This window comes from Dasypus novemcinctus, chromosome 27 (genome assembly GCF_030445035.2).
Source record: "Dasypus novemcinctus isolate mDasNov1 chromosome 27, mDasNov1.1.hap2, whole genome shotgun sequence".
Classification (NCBI taxonomy): Eukaryota; Metazoa; Chordata; class Mammalia; order Cingulata; family Dasypodidae; genus Dasypus; species Dasypus novemcinctus.
This window is the reverse complement of record NC_080699.1, coordinates 33,457,798-33,477,711: the sequence shown is the minus strand read 5'-3', so window position 1 is coordinate 33,477,711 and position 19,914 is coordinate 33,457,798. Positions and strand designations below refer to the sequence as shown.

At 37.3% G+C, this 19,914-nt stretch overlaps 1 protein-coding gene across 1 annotated transcript; it reads right to left on the bottom strand.

The window, feature by feature from the left end:
- Positions 1-1,349: 1,349 nt before the first annotated feature.
- LOC101426932 (olfactory receptor 8A1-like) lies at positions 1,350-2,273 on the bottom strand. The gene has a single exon (XM_004469280.3). It carries the CDS (start codon positions 2,271-2,273, stop codon positions 1,350-1,352), a length of 924 nt encoding a protein of 307 aa, XP_004469337.3.
- Between the last annotated feature and the right edge of the window lie 17,641 nt (positions 2,274-19,914).

The following is a 19,914-nucleotide window of genomic DNA, read 5'->3' as shown; positions in this document are numbered from 1 at the left end:
TTCTTGGTGGCAATAGTGACAGTAAAAGCAGGAGCTCCCGGACTTCTAGGTCATATCTATTCTGGAATTGCTTTGGACTCAGTAGACTAAAGGGGACTCAAAGTCCTTCTTCCTCGTTAATCATTCAAAAATGTGTAAGCATGTAATTCCCTATATTAAATCTCTTTCTGCTTGAGAAACTTGGAATAATTTCTATTTCCCATAATGAACCACTGACTGATACAATATTGGGCCCAAAAATCTTTTTCACTATAAGGTTGCTGAGTCTAAAATGTGTATCGTTATATAACTATAAGTGTAAGGAAAAGAAATTATGTCCCAAGATGATTGGATTTTCTGAGTGATGTTGGCAAAGGATTTTGCAACAATGTTTGATCCAGGATAACTAACATTCCTGGGCTGCCTGGGGATGAGGGGTTTCCTGAGACAGGGATTTCAGTGCTAAAACTGGGAAAGTCCCAAGCAAACTAAGTCGACTTGATGATGACAGTATAATCTTTTTAGTCAACTTGAGGAAGCCTTTAAAAAAACAAAGGTTGGTCAATGATAAAGGATGTGATTTGAGTTAATTTTAGGAGTCATTTGAAAGTGGAAGGACTTAATTAGGTGAGGATCAATAGGCAGTCCTGAGACAGCCTAAAGTGAGGGGGATAATGTGATAACCTAGAGTGTGGGCCCTGGAGCCATCCAGCCTTGGGTTTGAATCCCAGTGTTGTTTGTTTACCAGCTGCATAACCCTGAGTGAGGTATTAAACCAAATGACAATAATGGGGATAAAAATAGTACCTCTAGTGAGGAATACTTGAGGTATAGTGAAATATAAATGAAATAATATATATGGAGCACTAAGAAGACTGCCTGGCTTATAGTAAGCATACAAAAAGTATTAGCTGCTATTATTATTATTTTTTAATGCATTTGAATAAAGAGATCAGGTAGAAGTTCTTGGGCAAGAATAAATAGAGAGGAGTGAGAGAGGAGACTGTGTTTCACTTCTTGGTGACTTTGAAATCCACTTCTGTTTGTTGTGTGTGTTCCCAAGAACAAAAAGTAAGAACATGATTAATATTTTATCTATAGAAGGTAATAAAACAATGAATGTCTCACAAACTCAAGGTTGAAATTTTAAAGTTTATGTTAAATTCAATTAAGTTAATAAATGCCAAAAAGTTCAGGAGAGAAAACAGATCCTGAGAAATGAGCTAGTTTCAGTGTCAAAGAGAGAGGAGAGGGAGAGAAGGAAGAGGGACTATGTAGAGTTGGTTGGGCCCACATTCAGAGGGCTTCTTTCTGACATTTACAACAGCTTACATTTAAAATTGGAAAGAATAAGAACCTTTGCATCAAAATTATTTTCTCCAGAGTTTTTTCTGCATGGCAGCCTTGACCTCTTTGTTCCTAAGGCTGTAGATCAGGGGGTTCAGCATGGGGATCACTGTGGTGTAGAACACGGAGGCCACGTTCTCCTGGGCCAGGGAACTGGCCGTGGAGGGCTTTAAGTACATGAAAGCAGTAGAGCCATAGAACATTCCCACAGCTGCCAGGTGGGAGCTGCAGGTGCTGAAGGCTTTGGACCTGCCCTCTGTTGTACTTATGTGGAGAATGCTGGAGAAAACGAAGGCATAGGAAACAAAGATTGTTAAACTGGTGACTAATATATCAAATCCAGCCAAAAAGAAAACTACCATCTGGACATCGTAGGTGCTAGTGCAGGAGAGCTTCATGAGAGGGAGGATGTCACAGAAGTAGTGACTGATGAAGACCTCACAATAGGACAGCTTTAACATGAGGATAGTTGCTATTACTGAGCCCATGAGTGCCATGATGTAGGCCACAGCCACCAGCAGGGAGCAGACTTGATGGGACATGATGATGTTATAAAGCAAAGGGCTGCAGATGGCAACGTAGCGGTCGTAGGCCATCACTGTCAGCATGTAACTCTCGGCAACCACAAAAACAAGGAAGAAGTAGAGTTGTACCATGCACCCCGCGTAGGAGATAATGTTCTTCTCTGACACAAAGTTCACCAGCATTTTAGGGGTAATGACAGAGGAGTAGCACAAATCTACAAGGGACAAGTTACTGAGGAAGAAGTACATGGGGCTGTGAAGCTGAGAATTCAGACGAATTAGCGTGATCATGCCCAAGTTCCCCACCATGGTGACGGTGTAGATCCCTAGGAAGAGCAGGAAGAGGGGCAGCTGGAGCTCTGGTCGGTTTGTTAATCCCCCGAGAATGAACTCTGTCACTGTAGAGTGATTTTCTGCAGCCATTCTCCTCATAGTTGCGCCTATATGTTTCAGAGAGAAGAACCTATGAAAAGCTGCCCTTGGACTGCTTGTGAAGCTAATTTTGAGTATTTGGCCCTGGCTGAGGGAATAATGGGCTCTTTCCTGATGACTTCTCCCCTCACTCTCAGTTTTCTGGAAGGTAGACTATACCCTATTGATAATAGATAGTATATTTTGTAGTTGGAGATGTATTTTGACTCAGAATTGTAATATGAGTCATTTATACTATTACCAAATATTCACTTAATATGAACCTTTGAATACCTGTCTCAAATCCATAGTCAGGGTGTCAGGGTGATACGGTAGTTACAGCTGTATTACTTAGCGATAAGTCTATTTCTGTTATCTGAATGATAAATAAAATAATAAAATAAATTCTTAAGGTGGCTGTAAAAATAACATAGGTATTGCATTTTTATAAATACTTTACAAATAGTGTCTATAAAAATGAGTTGTGATGTGTCTGGGTCTTTTTCTTAGATTTGCACTGGAATGGAGGTCCTAAGGCAGTGGTTCTCAACATTGGCTGATATTAATGACTTGGTTCCACTTACAAAAGATTTTGGTTTAATTGGTCTGTGGTGCAGCCTGTGCATTGGCACATAGTATTGTCCATAATTAGTGCTCAATAGCTATTTATTATTATTATTACTACTACTGTTACTATATTCAGAACAAATATAACCTTGACACTGAGGGAGACTTCTGGAGAAGAAAACATAGTAGGGAGGTCCAGGACTCATTTCTTCCACCAAAACCACTATGAAATGGTAGGAATATCTGAAATAACTGTTCTGGGACTCCAGAGCCCAGAAGAACACAGTACAGCATCCAGGGAAGAGGAAGAGAAAGAGGCTGATAAACTGTGTAAAGAACAGTGAGTTGCTTTCTCTGTGAAGTGGCTGGCAGCACCCATCCCCTCTCTCTTGCTGTAGACCACCTTGGGGTCTGGTCCTTAGCTAGCTTGCTGGTGACAAAAATGACCATAAAAATCTGATTTCCTAAGCAGAGGGATGCACACAGCTGATAAATGATCCAAGGCATTTGATTAGCAAGTTCAGATTGCTGGGTCCTGACTCGGAGCTATTGATTCCACCCACCCTGGACAAAAAGGGCAACCATTGTTTCATATCGGGGAGGAAGGAGTGGAAATTTAAAGATACAGCACTTCCTCAGGGCTGGGGAGGAGTTAGCTGAAAGGTTGCACTTTCTGGGCAGGCCAGAAAAGCACGCTTTTGGAGAGTCATCAAAGAGGATTTTGGCACCCTTCCTGATCTGCTCTGCAGGGTATATTGCAACTGGTTTCTACCCCCTTCATGGGTATCTGGACCCGTTTTGGCTGGAAAAGACTAACATGGGAAAGTCTCTGGACTTTCTGGAGGAGTGACCTTCCTCCCAGAATTTGCCCTCCAGGCAAAAGCAGCTAGAGACAACAAAAGGAGTGTAAACAACTATAAAGGCAAAACAAAAACAAATAAAACAGATCAATATTCCTGGAGAAGGGATAGTGGAAAGGAAGCTTTCATCTGGAAGTGAAATAATTACAAAAAAAGTGCAATATTAAAAATTCATATCTCATGTCCAGGGCCAGAATTAGATGAGGAAGATCTGAAAACAACTGAGTAGTAAAAAGCATACAATTCTAAAATCTAGAATAAGGTGGACTAAGAGTCAAAGAAGAGCTTTAACACAAAGTTAATCAAGAATAAAACCCTAGGCAAGAGAGAAAAACAGACATTCAGAGTAAACACATCAAGATAATCAAATACCTATACATCAGCAAAAATTTACAAGCTACATGAAGAAACAGAAAGACATGGCCAGGTCAGTAGAGGAAATTAAAACTGAGGAGACACAGAATTTGGAGCAACCAACCAAAGATGTTCAAACAAATCTCCTAAGTCAATTCAAGAAGATGAAGGAAAACATGGCTAAAGAGATAAAGGATATTAAGACACTAGGTGAGCATAAAGAAGAATTTGAAAGAACAAAAAGAAACATAAGAGAAAGTGTGGGAATGAAGGACACCATAGAAGAGTGTATTAGTCAGCCAAAGGAGTGCTGATGCAAGGTACCAGAACTCTGTCGGCTTTTATAAAGGGTATTTATTTGGGGTAAAGCTTACAGTAACCAGGCCCTAAAAAGTTCAACTCAAGGTACCATAAGAGGTACTTTCTAACCCAAAGTCTGTTGCCATGTGTTGATGCAAGATGGCAAGCAATGACTGAGAGGGTTCAGCCTTCCTCTTTCCTCTAGGTCCCAGCTTCTTCTGATCTCAGCTCTAGGCTGGCATAAGGCTCATCTCTCTTACTAGGGCTCATTTCTTTCTGGGATCAGTTGCTCTAGTCCATTCACAAGGTCGGCTATAGACTATCAGGCTCATCACTCTTCCCAGAGTGGCAGGATCCTGTCTAATGAGCTGTCTCTCTTCTTCTGTATTCTACTTCTCCATACATTTACTTCTGTGTGAGAGTCTATTTCATTTCTTTCCCAAAAAGGGAGTGGGGACTCAACCCTGCATGCCCTAATGATGTGGTCAAATAAAAGCCTTAATCCTGATTTAATAAAATAAAAGTGAAACCTCTGAATCTAAAATAATCTAATATGCCCAGAGGAACAGACCAATTTACAAACATAATCCAATATCTATTTTTGGAATTCATAAACAATATCAAACTGCTACAAAGAGATTAACAAATACACGGGAGGCATACAACAGTAGACTTGAACAGGCAGAAGAAAGAATCAGCAAACTAGAAGACAGGACAATTGTAATCTTAACAGACAGAAGAATAGATAGAGAAAGAATGGGAAAAATTAAGCAGGGTCTCAGATATTTGAATGACATCATGAAGTGCATAAACATATGCCTCATGGGCATCCCAGAAGTAGAAGAGAAGGGAAAAGAGGCAGAAAATTTGAAGAAATGATGTCTGAAAATTTCCCAACTCTTATGAAAGACATAAATATTCATGTCCAAGAAGTGCAACATCCTCCAAACACAATAAATCCTAATAAGCCTACCCTGAGATGCATACTAATCAGAATATCAGGTGCCAAAGATAAAGAGAATTTTGAAAGCAACAACAGAAAAGGAACTTGTCATTTTAAGGGAACCACAATAAGACTAAGTGCTGATTTCTAAGCAGAAATAACAGAGAAGGCAGTGGTATGTTCTATTTAAGGTACTGAAAGAAAATCTACCAGCCAAGAATTCTTTATCTGACAAAACTGTCCTTCAAAAATGAGGGAGAATTTAAAATATTCATAGATAAAGAGAAACTGACAGAGTTCATCAACAAGAGACCTGCCCTACAAGAAATACTAAAAGGAATTCTGCAGGTTGAAAGGAAAGGACAAGACAGAGTGACGTATAGTAGTGTGAAGAAATGAAGATTATCAGTAAGGATACTTAAAAAGGTAAAAAAGACAAATAAAATGATATGACATAAAAACTAAATAATAAGATGGCTGATGTAAGTACTGCCTTTATAGTAATAACATTAATGGATTAAACTGCACAATCAAAAGATATAGATTGGGGAGTGGATGTGGATCAAGTGATTGAGCACCTGCTTGCCATATGGCAGGCCCTGGGTTTGGTTCCTGGTGCCTCCTAAAAAATAACAACAAAAACAAAACCACAGGCAAAACAAACAAAAAAACCAACACAGGGAAGCCAATCTCGCTCAGTGATTGAGTGTCAGCTTCCAATATACGAGGTCCCAGGTTCATTCCCTGACCCCCAGTATCTCAAAAAAAATTTTTTTTGAAAGAATGGATAAAAAAGCATCATCTAACTATACACCATTTACAAAGACTCAGTGTAGACCCAAAGACACAGATAGGTTGAAAACAAAAAGATGGAAAAAGATATTCCATGCAAATAGTAACCAAAAAATTTCTAAAGTAACTATACTAATATTGGACAAAATAGACTTTAAATGCTAAGGTGTTATAAGAGACAATGACGGACACTTTATATTAATATAAAGGGCAATCCACTAAGAAGAAAAAACAGTCATAACCTAACCATGGTACCACAAAATATGGAGGAAGACAATGGCAAAACTGAAGGGGGAAATAGACATCTCTACAATAATAGTTGGAGGTTTCAGTACACCACTCTCATCAATAGACAGAACATCTAGTTAGAGGATCACCAATTAAACAGAGAAATTGAATAGTATGATAAATGAACTTGACCTAACAGACATATACAGATCACTGCACTCTCCAAAAGCAGGATATACAGTCTTCTCAAGGGTGCATGCATCATTCTCTAGTATAGACCACATGTTGGGTCACAAAACACATCTCAGTAAATTCAAAAAGATAGAAATTATACAAGACACTTTCTCTAACCATAATGTAATGAAGCTGGAAATCAATAATGGTCAGAGAACTGGGAAATTCACAAACATATGGAGGTTAAACAACATATTCTTAAACAATCAGTGGCTGGCTCAAAAAAGAAATTGCAAGAGATCAATAAATATCTCAATACAAATGAAAATGAGAATACAACATTTCAAAATTTATGGAATATAGTGAAGGTAGTGCTGGCAAGGAAATTTATAGCCCTAAACTGTACATTAAAAAAAAAAAAAAAAAGCTAAAATCAAAGCCCATCTGGAAGAACTAGAAAAAGAACAGCACACTAATAACAAAGTGAGCAGAAGAAAAGATTAGAGCAGAAATAAATGAAATTGAGAATTAAAACCAAAAGTTGGTTCATTAAGAAGATCAATAAAATTGACAAAGTGCTATCTAGTCTGACAAAAGAAAAAAAGAAAGAAGATGCAAATAAAGCAAATCAGGAATGAAAGCGGGTCATTACTACTGACTCCACAGAAATAAAAGGAATCGTAAGAGAATACTATTAATGACTGTTTGCCAATGAATTAGACTGCTTAGATGAAAGGACAAATTTCTAGAAACACACAAACAACCTACACTGACTCTAGAAGAAATAGAACACCTCAAAAGACCAATTACAAGTAAGGAGATTGAATCAGTCATCAATAACCTCCCATAAAGAAAAGCCCAGAACCAGGTAGCTTCACAGGTGAATTCTACCAAATATTCTAAGAAGAATTAAAACCAAATTCTGCTCATTCTCTTCTAGAAAAATTGCAGGGGGAACACTCTTTGACCCATTTTATGAGGCAATATTACTCTAATACTAAAGCCAGATAAATATACTATAAGGAAAGAAAATCACAGACCAATTTCTTATATGAATATAGACATAAATATCTTCAATAAAATTCTTTCAAATCCAATCCAAAAGCACAGTAAAAGAGTTATATTTATGATCAAGCGGGTTTTATCCCACATATGCAAGGGTGGTTCAACACAAGAAAATCAATTAATGTAATATACCACATTAGCAAAACAAAAGGTGAAAAAACCACATGATCATTTCGATTGATGCAGAAAATGCATTTGACAAAATCTAGCATTCTTTCTTGATAAAAAACACTTTGAAAAACAGGAATAGAAGGAAACTTTCTTAACATGATAAAGGGCATATATGAAAAACCCACAACTAACATTATATTCAATGGTGAAAGACTGAAAGCTTTGCCTCTAATATCTGGAATAATACGAGGACAACTACGGTCACTGTTATTCGACATTCTGTTAGATGTTCTAGCCAGAGAAGTTGGGCAAGAAAAAGAAATAAAAGGCATATAAATTGGAAAGGAAGAAGTAAAACTTTCACTATTTGCAGATGACATGATCCTATATATTGAAAGTCCTGAAAAATTTACAAAGCTCCTAGAGCTAATAAACAAGTTCTGCAAAGTGGCAGGATATGATCAACACACTAAAATCTGTAGTGTTTCTATGTAATAGTAATGATCAATCTGAGGAGGAAATAAAATAATTTCATTTACAATGACAACCAAAAGAATCAAATATCTAGGAATAAATTTAACCAAGTATATAAAGGACCAAAACACAGAAAACTATATAAAACACTGCTAAAAGAAATCAAAGAAGACCTAAATAAATGGGAAGACTTTCTATATTCATGGATTAGAAGATTAAATATCACTAATATGTTTTACCCAAAATGATTGACAGATTCAATATTTATAGAGTCAATGCAATCCCAATAAATACTTTGCATAAATGGAAAAACCAATTATCAAATTTATTTGGAGGGGTAAGTGTCCCTGAATAGCCAAAACTTCTTGAAAAAGAAGTTTCAACATCTTGAAAGAGAAGAATGAATTTGGAGCACCCACACTTCCTAACTTTAAAGCATATTACAAAGCTACAGTGGTGAAAACAGCATTATAGTGGCATAAGGATAGATTTTTTGATGAAAGGAATTAAATTGAGAATTCAGAATTAGATCCTTACTTCTGTAGCTGATTGATTTTGACAAGAGTGTCAAGACCACTCAATTGGGATAGAAAAGTCTTTTCAAGAAATGGTGCTGGGGAATTGGATATTGATATGCAAAAGAATTAAAGTGGACCCTTCTCTCACACTGTAATACAAAATTAACTCAAAATTATTCAAAGACCTAAATAAAAGGACTATAAAACTCCTAGAAGAAAATATAAGGAATCATTTCAAGATCTTGTGATAGGCAATGGTTTCTTAGACTTTACACCAAAGCACAAGCAATGGAAAAATATTAAGTAAATGGGACCTCCTCAAACTTAAAAACTTTTGTGCTTTAAAGGACTTCATCAAGAAAGTAAAAAGACAGCCTACACAATGGGAGAAAATATTTGGAAACCACATATCTGATAAGGGTTTAATATCCAGAATATATAAAGAAATCCTATACCTCGACAATAAAAATGTAAACAACCCAATTGAAAAATGGGTAAGAAACTTGAATAGACATTTCCCCAAAGAGGAAATACAAATGGATAAAAAGCTCATGAAAATATACTCAACATCATTAGCTGTTAGGGAAATGCAAATGAAAACTATGATTAGATACCATTTCATACCTTCTAGAATGGCCACTAAAAAAAAAAAATAACAGAAAACTACAAGTGTTGGGGAGGATGTGGAGAACTAGGAACACCCATTCATTGCTGGTGGGAATGTAAAATGGTACAACTGATGTGGAAGACAGTTTGGCAGTTCCTCAGGAAGTTAAGTATAGAATTACCAGATGATCCGGTAATCTCACTTCTAGGCATATACCCAGAAGAACTGAAAGCAGGGACTTGAACAGATATTTGCACACTAGTGTTCGAGACATTATTCACTATTGCCAAGAGGTGGAAGCAACCTATGTGTCCATCACCCAATGAGTGGATAAACAAAATGTGGTACATATACAATGGAATATTATTCAACTGTAAAAAGGATTGAGGTCCTGATGCATGTGACAAAATGGATGAATCTTGAGGTCATTATGTTAAGTGAAAAAAGCCATACACAGAAGGACAAATATTGTTTAATGTTACTGTTAGGAACTAATTATAATAAAGAAACTCATAGTTAGAATGTAGATTATAGATTACCAGGAGATAGACTGGGGTTTGAGGATGGGGAGTTGATTCTTATCTTGTACATAATTTCTATTTAGGCTGATAGTAAAGTTTTGGGGATGTATGGTGGTGTGTGTAGCACATTATTGTGAATGTAATCAACAGCATTGAACTATATAGGTGAATGTGGTTAAAAGGGGAAACTTTAGGATGTATATTTTACTGGAATAAAAATTAAAATATAAAACAGGGCTGTACAACACAGCGAACCCTATTGTAGATGATGGACTATAGTTAATAGTACAAGTAGAAGAATGTTTTTTCATAAATTATAACAAATATGATACTAATACAAGGTGTTAATAAAAGGATGGTATGTGGAAAAATACACCTAATGTAAATGATGGCCAATGGATAGAGCTATTTTAATATTCTTTCATCAATTTTAAGAAAGACAGTTAAAAACAGTGCAATTATAAAAAAGTGCCATTATCTATGTTAAGAAATGTTCAATGCAAGGTGTTGGTTGTGGGATGGTTTATGGGAATTCTGTACTTTATGTGTGATTGTTTTATAAACTCACAACTTCTCTAATTAAAAAATCCCACCTCGGCACTATTATCTCCCTGGTGGCAAAGTGCTCAACTTATAGTCATCTTCTCTAGAAAGCCTGGAATCACCATTGCTGGCATACAAAACTTACAAACATCTCTGTCTCAGATGTATTTTTTATACTTATTAATAAAGTTATATTCTCACTATTTTAATTTTTTTCCTTATATAATTACTAACCTTTGTTTAATGTTTTATATTTTAAATATTCCTTTCAAAGATCAATCTCATTAACACCTCATGAAGTTCCTGAGTAAGGGGAGAAAATATTTAGAGCAGGACTCTTATCCCATTTTCATAAAAACTCAAGTCCTGGCCATTAAGTGATTTGTCTGAGGTCTGTTACATATTGGCAGTTGGAACAGAAATTTAATTCTGCTACCTCCTATTACTGAGTTTCTTCTCTTGCCTCTAGTTTTCATCCTTATAATAAGCACACCTATATCTCTAAGGTAGTGTTGTGGTTGACTATGTTTTACACTTCATGTCTTAATTTGAGTAGAACATATGATAAAAGAGAAGTGCTATAACATTTTTTTTTCATTCCCTAGGAATTCAAAACTCTGAAAGTTAAATAAGTTACTCAAGATCATACAGCTAGTATGAGAGAACAGGGCTTAGAACCCATGACTTTTGACCAGCAGTCTGTTTGGTCTCCAGAAAACTGCAATTTGCTAGAGTGAACACCATTCCTTCAGTGCAGTGTAGAAGTGAAGACCATTGTATAGGAAAATTCTAGACTGCATTTGTGATGGATAATTTTGTATCAGCTTGTCTAGGTTATGGTGTTGAGTTTTTAGGCCAACCATGTCCTAGTTGTTGCATGGAGGTATTTCATAAGTGGCATTATCAACTACAGTCAGTTGACCTTTAGGTGATTACTCTCAAAAATGGGAATGGTTCTCATCATATCAGTTAGAGTCTTAAGTGTGAGAACTGAGGGTATCAGGAATCAGAAAGATTCTCCCTTAAGAATCCTTCCTAAGTTTCCAGCTAATGAATTCACACTGAACTCTTCAACAACACTCTTACCAGAATTTTCTAGCCTCTGGCCTGCCCAACATTATTTGGACTTGTCAGCCTCAAAATTGCATGGTGCAATCCTTATAATAAATCTCTCTGTACACACACACGTACACACACACATTATTTTGGTTCTGTTTTTCTGGGGAAACCTGACAGATACAGCATTGACCTATTTTTTTACTCCTCTAATTCCTTTAAATAATCCACATATTCTTATTAGTTACTAAAGTTCTTACCTCTCATTTTACTTGACCATCAGAGGTTCACGGTTACTGCTGCTGAGAACACAGAACACAGAGGAAAAGCACTTAGAGGTAAGGGGAATGATATGGTTGTAAATAGCCTGTATTATAAACAAAAGTTTATGGATGAGAGATGTTTTTATGAAATTTCTTTAAATCTACAATGAATGACCTGTTCTGAGAAAAAAATGTTACAGAATCCAGGTAATTTTGAGGGATGCCTTGGTTTTAAAAATCAGGAAGTAACTATCAGGAAGTGGGGGGACCACAGGTCACTGAGATTGGAAGCCTCGGGTCTGTTTATATATTTAGAAGCAGAACCTCTTCTGGGGTGTGGTGACTCCAGAGACTGTGTCCTCACTGAAGGAGCAATTGGGAGTCTTTGTTTACACCTCTGCTGTGAGTCACGTTTTCCTCCCAGGTGTGTTAATTTTCCTTTTATTGAGGGAGTTATCTTGCAACTTGGGAAGCTTTGGTTCTAATGTTGACTTTGGTGCTTTTCACTTCTAACAGCCTCCTTCTCCTTTTCTCCTCCTCCTCCTCCTTCTCCTCTTCCCTCTCCTCTTCATCATCATCTCCACAGCCACCTCAGTCATGGTCAACAACGTCTTCATCAGTTACCACATCATGGTTGCTTGTCATCAATATTTATGTCATTAGGCACAATCACCCAGCTTTAAAATGTTTATTTTAAAGGATTTTAAAATAAATTAAAATAGTTTACCTGAACAAACTAGTTTCAGTAAAAGAAAGCTACATTTGTAAGACATGCTAAATTTGTTACCCTGCTGCCGTATCCATGGACTTCCTGGGTAGAATGCAGGAGGGAGAGGAACATGAAAAAGTACATTCATTAGAATTTTTCAGTTCTATATTCTCATTCATAAGGGGAATTTATTCATAATCAATTTTCCTATTCAAGAATATATTAAGTAATATACTATTGTTAATATGTTGCCAATATACTGCTAAGATTTTAAAATTAAACTCTTTGTTTTGAGATAATTGTTGACCAACCAAGTCGAAACTCTTAAACATGACTGTTTAGACTTAATTGAATACCAAACCCAAGTCCGGCCTGACCTAGGAGATCTTCCCTTACATGTGGGGGAAAAATTGTTTATAGATGGGTCTTCTAAGGTCCTGGAAGGAAAAAGGCATAATGGCTATGCTGTTGTTGATGAACTAACTTGTGAGGTGAAAGAAGCTGGCTGACTGCCCAATGATTGGTCAGCTCACACTTGTGAGCTGTATGCAGTAAATCAAGCCCTTAAATTGTTAGAGGAAAAAGCACAGTCTACACAGATTCTAAATATGCCTTTGGCACGGTCCACATCTTTGGAAAAATTTGGGAAGGGGATTGATCAATAGCAGAGGGAAGGAATTAGACCATGTGGAACTGGTAAAACAAGTGCTAGCCTGTCTGCTCTTACCAAGGGAAATATCCATGGTACACATAAATGGGCATCAGAAATGCCACACTTTTGAAGCAAAAGGCAACAGATTGGCTAATGAAAAGGGCAAAGAGGCTTCCCTCTGTTCCCTCTGGAAATAATGGTCCTGATACCCTCTATCCCCAAAGAAATTGGAATCCCTGTGTTCTCTGAAAAAAAAAGTAAAAGAACTAGAACAACTGGGGGCAACCTTAGATAGCCAAGGGAAGTGGCTTCTCCCAGAAGGCCAGCAGATGTTGAATGAGCAAATAATGAGGGAAGTACTAACAGTTTTGCACCAAGGGAGTCACTGGGGACTACAGGCCATATGTGACCTGGTTCTCAAGCAGTTTGCGTGTATGAACCTTTATCCTATAGCCAAACAAATAAGTGAGCTATACTATAGCCAAACAAAAAATCTGCCAGAAAGTTAATAAGAAAGTTTTAAGAAAGCAAGTGCCAGGGGGGAGGGAACCTGGCCTGAGACCATTCCAGAGCATTCAGGTTAATTATACTGAAATGCCCCCTGTAGGTAGATTAAAGTATGTTCTGGTTATTGTGAATCACCTGACAGGGTGGGTAGAAGCATACCCTCATGCTTCAGCTACAGCAACAGGGACTTCAAAAATTATCCTTGAATAAATCATTCCCCAGTACGGGTTAGTAGAAAACATAGATTCAGACAATAGTAGTCACTTGACATCCAGAGTGTTGCAAAATATTATGCAGGGTCTAGGTGTCACATGGAACTTCCATACACCCTGGCACCCACCATCCTCAGGGAAAGTGGAAAGAATGAATCAAACCTTAAAAAAAACATCTCTCTAAGTTGGTCTTAGAAACCAAATTATCATGGGTTAAATGTTTACCTAAAGCTCTGTTAAGAATCCGAACTGCCCCTAAGAAGGAACTGGGAATTTCTCCTTATGAAATGCTTTTTGGTCTACCCTTCCCTAAGAAGTCTGGAAAACTCCCCTCCTTTGAGTCGAAGGATCTCTTTCTTCAAAATTATATACTGGCCCTGTCTTCTACTTTGTCATCCCTCAGACATTGGGGTTTGCTGGCTCAAACTCTGCCTCTTGAATTTGCAGTCCACAAACACCAACCTGGCAGCTGGGTCCTAATCAAGTTGTGGAAAGAGTCCAAACTCCAACTGACCTGGGAAGGACCTTATCAAGTCTTGCTAACAACTAAAACAGCAGTCCAAATGGCAGAAAAAGGCTGGACTCATTACACTCGAGTAAAGGGACCAGTACCTGAACCAGACGATAAGTATCCAACAACTTTGTCTGAGTCTTGGAAAATAATTTCAGCCCCAGATCCCTTAAAGATTACACTAAAAAAACAATAACTGGGGGGAGGGGGAGGGGGTTGATCTGTATATTGTCCTAATTAACAATGGTCGTAGTCCTATCAGAATACCAAAGGAGAAATTCAGATCTTAAGTTACAGGTGAAAATAATCTTACTAGCCATGATGTTTCAAACCCGAAAAGCTACTAGCCCCATCAAATTAGTTATAAATGTGACCGAAGGTCTAGAGTCCCAGACGGTGCAGTTTGATGTCTGCCAAGTAATAGACTGTGGGAATTTAGAGCACCAGCGATGGCTGAGTGGGGAAAATAAATACCTATGCCCAGAGCCAGTGGGGAATGGTTACAGTCGAGCCTCTCCTTTCCCCTCCTGGGATGATGTACGGTGGACTACGTAGTATAAGGGATAGACCATGAATATGGAATGGGTCTCACCAAGTTCAAGGCCATTAAAGGGTAAAATAACCTTTTATAAAGGTAATACCCCACCAAACTGCAAAGGTCTTCAGTGCAATCCAGTAGTAATAACTATTAAGAAAGCAGAAAATTAGAAACTGGGAGCAGCACCAGGGACCAAGTAGTTGATAGAGTCTACGGAACGGGAGCAGATGTTACAGGTAAAGACCCTCTGGGGAGGTTCTTTATCCGAGTCCTTCCTCCCCCTGTAGATATGACATCGACAACACCCTCTCCAGCTAACCCTTCAGAAATGCCACAGGAAAACCCACCAAAGGCCAGTTTCCCAATTCAAAATGATCCCAAAGCAGTTAGGATACTTTAGGCAAAAGATTTAAAACAATCCATAGAAATAGAGAGAGGATATGGGGACACAAATGCCTGGGTAGAATGGATCAAATACACAGTCCAGAGTCTAAACTAAAGCAACTGTTATGCTTGTGCAACAGGCCGGCCCACAGCTCATATTGTACCCTTTCTGCTCGGTATGGAAAAGCATGAAAAGGAGTTCAAGTGCATGATACTCCTCTTTCAAAATGCTACTCCTGGTGAAAATTGTAGTACGTTGTCCTTTCTCTTCCCACTGGAAACATCAAGGCCATACCTGCCTCATGTCTGGGCCCAGGGAATCACTCTGTTTGTCTCTCTAGACAGGGGAAAGGATTCCAGGACCTTGGAACTATGGCCTCGTGTACACAAGTGTGGAATGTAAGCAGTGATCATACTGACAATTTCTCCAGTTTGGTCAGACCTCGAGCAGACCTGTGGTGGTCCTGTGGAAAAGGTGTTCTCCGACCAATACTGCCTGAGAGGTGGGGCGGAATCTGTGCTCTGGTCCAATTGGCTATCCCATTCACCCTGGCATTTGAAAAAGAAGTGAGAATATCATCCCAGGAAGGGAGAGGGAAAAGAAGTTTACTTGGTTCTTTTGATGAGCAGATCTATTTAGACAATACAGGAGTTCCCTGAGGAGTCCCAGATGAGTTTAAGGCTAGAAATCAGGTAGCAGCTGGGTTTGAATCATTCTTGTTCTGGTGAGTCACCATTAATAAAAATGTAAACTGTATTAATTATATCTATTATAATCAACAGAGATTTATTAATTATACCAAGAATGCAGTTAAGTGAATTGCAAAACAATTAGATGCTACTAGCAAAATAGCATGGGAAAATAGAATGGCCTTAGATATGTTGCTAGCTGAGAAAGGGGGAGTCTGTGTTATGATTGGAGGTAGTTGCTGTACATTCATCCCCAATAACACTGCCCCTGATGGAACTATCACTAAAGCCTTACAAAGTCCAACAGCCCTATCTGAGGAATTAGCAGAGAATTCTGGCATTAGTAATTCACTCAGAGGATGGCTTAAAAATTGGTTTGGAAAATGGAAAGGGGTTGCGCTGTCCATCTTAACTTCCCTCATTATCTCAGCTGGGGTGCTTACCACAGTCAGATGCTGTATCATTCCATGTGCCTGAGGGCTAGTTCAAAGACTCATTGAAACTGCCCTAACCAAACAAATGCCCATACAGTGTAAGCAAAACTATCTGTACCCCCTTAAAGAGATTCTTATGATGAAAAGTGTAAGATAGCGCTTAGAAAATTTGAAGAACGGAAATGTGAACACTAAAAAGAGTTTAAAAGAAAGAGAGGCAATTGTAAGAAATGAAGATTAGTTTAGTTTTCACATAAAGGAAGAAAATGTTGATTAATGTAACCTGGCAACCTACTGCCTCAGTCTCCCACTCCCAGGGAGTTTACAGCAACAAAGGAAACCAGCTTAAGCCAGTCCTATAAGCAGTAAAAAAGATGCCCAAGAAAGAGCTAAGTCAATACCAATTCAGCACTAAATTACATTCCTTATTTGGCAAAGGGGAGCAGGTAAAAACTAAAATGGTTGGAATGTGATGGCGGAAGCGGTTAATCACAAACTTTTGCGCAGGAAAGTTAGATCTTCTCTGATAGGCTGTAACTTCTGAAGTATCCAGTCTATGGAGAAACAGAGGAAGGGCTTGTGTGCTAGGCTTAGGGGTATAAATTGTGTCATTTTTCTTTCTTCAGGGTGCCAGTCACATTTTCTGGTTCTGTGCCCCTTCTTGCAAGATTGAGAATAAATTCTTTTCTTCTCCACAATCAGGTGAGCCTTATTTTCTTCCAGAAGAAGATTTCTTTCTAACAGGAATATCTTACAAAAATTATAGTAAAATATCACACTCAGGATAATGGCTCTAATACAATCCACTGATCTATTCAGTCTCCCCAGTTTACTTGTACTCATTTTTGCATGTCTTTATTTATTCCTAAGCAATTTTATCATTGTATAGCTTCATGTATCTATCATCGCAGTTAAGATATCATCTCAGGGGTCCCTGAAATTGCTTTTTTTTTAAAAAATAATTTTCCTTCATTTTCTAGTTTTCAAAATGATTATGTTTTCTGTTAGTGTCCAAAGGTGCCATGTTAAATTCCCCAATCTCAACATATTTTGTATTTCAATCTATTGCAATATTTTTGTGCTCAATTTTTTCTATCTTCAGCCTATGGAATTCTCTTTAGCTTATTTCTTGAGTCTTTGTGACACTGTCTGAGTTGTCTCTAATGCCGTCCTTGCTATATGATCTTGTTGCCAGACAAATAATCTGTATAATCAGCCTGATGCATTCAAAGACCAATTTGAGACACCAGGATCTCAAAGAAAGTGCTTTTACTGCATTGTGCAAGGCAGGAGACTAAGAGAAAATAATGCCAAATCCGTTTTCCCTGAATTGGAGGAACTTTGGGTTTTTGTGAAATTCAAACAGAGGAAGGTGGAGATCGCAATGTTGGGATGTTAGGGGATATTGATTGATTTGTTTAATTGGAAGTGGGGTGAGCTCAGGCCCCAGAGGCTGGCTGGAGGAGTGTTAGAAAGAAATCTTCTGGAAGAAAATAAGGCTCACCTTATTGTGGAGATGAAAAGAATTTATTCTCAATCTTGCAAGAAGGGGCGCACAATCAGAAAATGTGGCTGGAGCCCCAACAAAGAAAAATGACACAATTTATACCCCTAAGCCTAGCATGCAAGCCCTTCCTCTGTTTCTCCATAGATTGGATACTTCAGAAGTTACAGCCTATCAGAGAAGATCTAACTTTCCCGTGCAATAGTTTGTGATTAACCGCTTCCTCCATCACATTCCAACCATTTTCATTTTTACCTGCTCCCCTTTGCCAAATAAGGAATGTAATTTAGTGCTGAATTGGTATTGACTTAGCTCTTTCTTGGGCATCTTTTTTACTGCCTATAGGACTGGCTTAAACTGGTTTCTTTTGTTGCTGTTTAACCCTGGAGTGGGGGACTGAGGCAGTAGGTTGCCAGGTTACATTAATCAATATTTTCTTCCTTTATGTGAAAACTAAACTAATCTTCATTTCTTACAGGAGGCATCTGTTTATAGATTAAAAACTGGTCAGTAAACTGCTTAATTAATATCCATTAGGAACTGATGAAGTCCAGCTAAGTAATACATAAAGATGTAAATAGTTTAAATCATATAAGGTAATGTTAAACTAGAGGAAATTGTCAATCACCTAATTAAAATGACTAAACTAGACAAAGCGGGACCATCATGGACTGTTAAGGATTGACAAAATCCATGCCTAGTAAGATAAGGGAATACAAATGGGGACTAATTGTGAGTTAAAGATTAGCACTTTTAAACCATAGTATTGGAATCAAAGAAATAAATTTCATATATTTGTCTCTAGCTACTTTAAAGTTAACATATATCACATCCACAATTACAGTGAAGGAGCTATTCTATATTATACTAAAATTAAAAATACATCTATATAATAATTCAGTGACTATAGTTATTTGTCAGTTCTCATTCTGATAAGATATTTTGAGTTCTTCTTGCACATTTCATTCCTCAGCTCTTGAATCAATAATTTTTACCAAGAAACATCATCTCTTCAAGGAGGGAAATCATATTTCAAGATTACAGATTGGGTGTCAGTGAGGCTGATTGCTTCTGAGTTAGTTATTTCTAGCTCTTTTCCAACCAAATTAGAAATTTAGGACTACATGTGTTTTTTACTTAATCTCTTCTAATTTGCTGCTTAACGAATCTCTCTCTTTTTAAAAAAAGTCTTCAAATTTTACAAGGGTATGTTTGGATGTTTATTCTGGGGGGTAATTTCTTAGGTATGCATAATTTCTTTTCAGTATGTCATCTCATATATTTCCTTTTTCAACACGAGGAAAAGTTTATTGAATTATAATTTTTATATTTGTTCTGTTCACTTGCTTTGGTTTTTTCCTTCAATAATCCTACTCTATGTGGATTAGATCTTTGCCTGTTACTTTCCTATAAATCCACTTCCATCATTTTTTTAAAAATGATTATTTTCTGTCTCTATTTAATCCTCTTTGTTTTCTAAGGCATTATCTGTTTTGTTTATTTTCTTTGTTTTTCTTCTGGTTCAGTCTTAATTTCTGAAGTTAATTTTCTTTTATTTAAAAAAGTTCCTGACTTCTATTGCCTAATTTATAACTTTAAAAAATTATTGTTCTTTTATGTGATATATGTTGTTCTTTCATACTTTGTGTCATTTTCTTAATGTGTTTTAGCTCATTTTGAAATAATGTTATAGTATTCACTTTTTGTGGACATAGCATGTGATTTTCTGTACAATTTTAATAGAAAGGTTATTCTTTTTTATTATAAATGTGAAATTTCATCTTGATCACTTTCTATTGTTCATTCTTTCATCAAATTAATTTTTTACTCTTATACTTATGGAACTCCATTTTCTGTTGTGTTTGTAAAGTGTTGTAAAGCTGTCTTCCCTTTCTCCTTTTCCTGGACACTTTATTCCTTTTGTCTATTGTCCCTTCATATTTTTAGCTCTTGATGATTTATGCCCATCTACTTGTGTTTGGGGCAAAGAGGGACAATATGTCACCTATTTTTGTGATAGATGTTATCACTAGAATTGGAATTTGGTACATAGCTTTGTTGTTGATGTTTTTTAATGGGGTTAATCAAGGAGACTAAAAATCCAATGATACTGTCTTCTTAAAATCCCCCAAAATA

Coding starts and splice junctions, on each gene's coding strand:
- LOC101426932 (XM_004469280.3), bottom strand. CDS start 2,273: ATGGCTGCAGAAAATCACTCTACAGTGACAGAGTTCATTCTCGGGGGA.